At 39.4% G+C, this 3,896-nt stretch overlaps 1 protein-coding gene across 1 annotated transcript; it reads left to right on the forward strand.

Moving 5' to 3' along the window:
• Positions 1-2,959: 2,959 nt before the first annotated feature.
• LOC106536858 (DNA (cytosine-5)-methyltransferase 3A) lies at positions 2,960-3,825 on the forward strand (the record flags this gene model as incomplete). The annotated part of the gene is given in 3 exon segments (XM_014034199.1): positions 2,960-3,083; positions 3,318-3,358; positions 3,437-3,825. Coding segments are annotated over 3 exon segments (339 nt in total), but the record flags the coding sequence as incomplete, so codon positions are not given.
• Between the last annotated feature and the right edge of the window lie 71 nt (positions 3,826-3,896).

Raw genomic sequence — 3,896 nt, forward strand, 5'->3', positions numbered from 1 at the left:
CACCATGGATTATATTACAAAATCTGTAATCTGAAGAGCACACCATGGATTATATTACAAAATCTGTAATCTGAAGAGCACACCATGGATTATATTCTAAAGTCTGTAATCTGAAGAGCACACCATGGATTATATTCTAAAGTCTGTAATCTGAAGAGCACACCATGGATTATATTCTAAAGTCTGTAATCTGAAGAGCACACCATGGATTATATTCTAATGTCTGTAATCTGAAGAGCACTGAACAACGGGGCAGACTGTGTTTGTTTTTCACATTTCTTCTTACAACAACCATCCATTAGGCTTTAATTAAAAATCAATATAGTATCAGGAAATGAATTATGATATTTCAGTGTATTTTCTTAAAGCCCTACTCTTCAAAGTACCTCAGTGTTAGTTTACTTGTTGCTGTTTGATTCTTGTGAAGGAGACGAGTCAAACCGAAGAGACAAAGACACAATTAAAAACATTATTTAATTTTTACTTTTGTTGATGAGTTATAATTAGTAGTACCTGAGCAGACGCCTCTGAACTCTTATTTTTATTCTTCACAGTAATGATGGAACAACTTGTGTTTTTTATTGAAACARCCTGTTGTTTTTACAACAGTTGTAGATCTATAATTCATGACACAATGGAGTTATTTTCCAAGGTAGGCTGGTGTTACTGCTTAATATATTATTTTTAGTGCTCTATTGTTTTATTGTTTGCTACTTCCTGTTCTTTGCCCAGACCCCTTCAACAACAAACAGTTTGAAGTGGTTTAGGTCCTTTCTGTTTGTGTGTGTTGTAACTAAATGAAAATCTGTCCTCCATGTGTTTAACAGTCAGATGGACCACAGCGTCTTTGTGGCCAATCCTTTTTGTTTCAACGTTTCTATTTAAAAGCTGCATTAAGCAATATCCGTTGTGTAGTTTTGTTGAATCAAACGACTGTCGGAGAGATGTAACCAAACCTGAGTTCGTAGCCTCGTTCGGGTCACACACTGAGGTTACCAGCCCACAGTGAAACCCAACCAATGCACCTGCTCCTGCAAAGAATAAAGTGTGCAGCCAGCTCAGTCCTTCTGGCTGCACACTTTCTGTTTGGTGCTGAAAACAAAATGATAAAAGGGCAGAAAGACGAAGTAACTGAAGATGGTCGATCTCATAGCAGTCCAAAGATAYTTTTGTGAAGAGTTGTGTGGACCGAGCCAGAGCTGAACTGAGTTTACGTTCAACATGTGGCCAAAACGACTGCAGTTCCTCTGTTTCTGCTGAATGTGTAAGTAGTCAGTTGTTTGCTTCAAACTTAGCTGTGTTAGTCTTAAATTGCTTAATGCAGCTTTAAAAACATTTTAAATGTATATCTAGGCCACGTGTTGGTAAAATATATGCAGATCACTTATTTGTGTTACTCATCACGTCTTTGTTTTGTGCATATTGTTTAAGTTCTCAGCTAATTAAGTGTATTTTTACAAAGCACATGCTTGATTACATAGCAAGTTTCAGCCACTGAACAAAGCTGGGTAAATTACTTTTTTATTTTTACTAGTTTATGTTTTTGTGTTACGTGCTAAATAATCATTATTTTTTCATGTATTTTATCAAGTTGTTGCCTTAACCAAAGCAGCTGAAGTGTTTTTAACAAGTTAATGTAACATTTATATCAGCTGCTGCCAAAAGGTGAAGGTGGATGATAGTGTTTTACCTGTGTTTGTGTTCATGTGTTCATGTGTTCATGTGTTCATGTGTTCATGTGTTCATGTGTTCATGTGTTCATGTGTTCATGTGTGTGTAACTAAAATATCTTCAGAACCACTGAACAGGTTTTTATGAAACTCAGGAAGTATTTGTTGTACAGCTTTGGCGTCAACCTGTAGCAAGATGGCCACTACAACTAACTGACTTTAAGCAACACAAAAATGTCTTCATCTTAGTGTATTTACCAGATACTAGGCTTACATTTGATGCAGAAATATCTGAGTCATCCTCATCACTGAGTGAGATATCTTATAAAACTGATAAAAACAGCTACAGTTTTTACCCCATTCTCAGTCTAAAACTTTGAGATGAAAGGCGTTGGATGATAATTTCTTCAAGCAATGCCTTTATTTATTTTCCTTTAAACAGTCAGTATAATCAGCAGAGCTCTGAACAGTTTACTGTCAGTAAGAATGAAACTTCCTGGTTGTTCTGTCATCCAGAAGCAGACTGGACACTTCAACCCCAGCAGGCTTTTAGTGCTGCGTCCTGCTTTAACTTTTACAGCTGAAGCAGAGGAAAGGAAGTGCCCAGCTACATTTACAAAGATTAAACCTAGCTGAAACACCACGCAGCAAACATGAATGTTTTCAGCTTTGTGTTGGAGCTTTTGGACACTGTGTAGGTGTGTAAAAAGTGGGCTGAAGCCTTTCCTCAGGCCTTTTCAGCACTTTTTTTGTAATCAGCCTTTACCAGGCCTCCTTTTTTTCAGAGCTTGTTCACACGAGCTGGTTTTACTCCAGTTACCCCTTCACTTTCTAAATACCCMCCTATRAACACCTGTTAGCAGCAGAAAGCAGACAGTTGTTTTTAGCAGCACTGATGATGGTCCTTTTATTAAAAACAGCTTCCTTCCTAAACCATTCACCAAACTCTGAGCTCCTCTAATATCAGTTTGTTATGATTAGATGTTCTGATCAGTTATGATGCTTTAATCTGTGTTTATAATCAGTAACACTGTTGATGATGCTGTCCCCCTGATTAACTGTGTGTGAGTCTGTGCAACACCTGCTCAGTGTTGCATTAATAAGCTCACACCAGGAATGTGCAGGTAGCTGTAGCTTCAGCCCGCATGTGTTTCCTGTCAGCGTAAAAAGCACATACATGTGTGTGTGTGTGTGTGTGTGTGTGTGTGTGTGTCTGTGTGTGTTTGCTGCCCTCTGAGTAGTCTAGACAGGTGTTTTCAGACCTAGACTTTGCTCTGTTTGCTTCTCAGGAGATGGTGACCTCTGACCCCTGTRCAAACGCCCCCCCAACTCCACCTGAGGAGCCTGAGCCCTCCCCCTCCGCTCGCAGGAAGCGTAGGCGCCAGAAAACTGAGCAAACTGAGAAAAATAAGGGTAAGAATTGGTTGTTTATTGATTGAACATGCTTATGTCAAGTTGGAAGTCATAATGAGCATTATGAAAAATGAGTTATTTATCTAAATTTATAATTTAAACCACTCCCAGATTGCTGGGTTTGGAAGCATTTTGAATATTCAAATATTGTGGATGGAGACTTTGTTTCCTCATTAAATCTCGTGTTAAATGTGCACAAATGACCCATTTCCTTTGACCTTTCTGAACCTGCAGATGAGCCAGACTCTGACAGAAACTGTGATTCTCCCAGAGAGGTGAGCAAACCAGTAGCTGTGGCTGGTTTTATGCTGCATGAAGCTGTGGCTGTGACACTGGTTTGTTTGTGTGTTCAGGGAGAGACTGGGAGGCTCCGGAGGAGGCCGGTCCCCAGAGTGACCTTCCAGGCTGGAGATCCCTACTACATCAGCAGGAGGCAGAAAGAAGAATGGCTGAGCCACTGGAAGATGGAGGTGGGAGACGACAGGCCTCTGTCTGTGTTCATTTATATATACAACTATACAACTTGAACATTGTGTGTAATGTGAAGGAAAAAGACAAAGTGTTAGGATTTGTGAATCTCAAATTTGTGTTTTATTCACAGTAGAACATTATAAACATATCAAATGTAGAAATGAAGATCATTGTGAGACAGGTGAGCAGTTCCTACATCAGAACAAAATGGGACAACTGACCCTGTCCCAACCTTTCTACATTTGGTACATTGGGCCTCATGCAAGAACCGTTGGTACGCACAGATTTGTTCTTAAATTGTGCGTACGAGTGATTTAGGAGAATTTGTGCCATTCACCAATG

The sequence above is a fragment of the Austrofundulus limnaeus genome, unplaced genomic scaffold (assembly GCF_001266775.1).
Source record: "Austrofundulus limnaeus strain Quisiro unplaced genomic scaffold, Austrofundulus_limnaeus-1.0 Scaffold2008, whole genome shotgun sequence".
In the NCBI taxonomy this organism is placed as follows: Eukaryota; Metazoa; Chordata; class Actinopteri; order Cyprinodontiformes; family Rivulidae; genus Austrofundulus; species Austrofundulus limnaeus.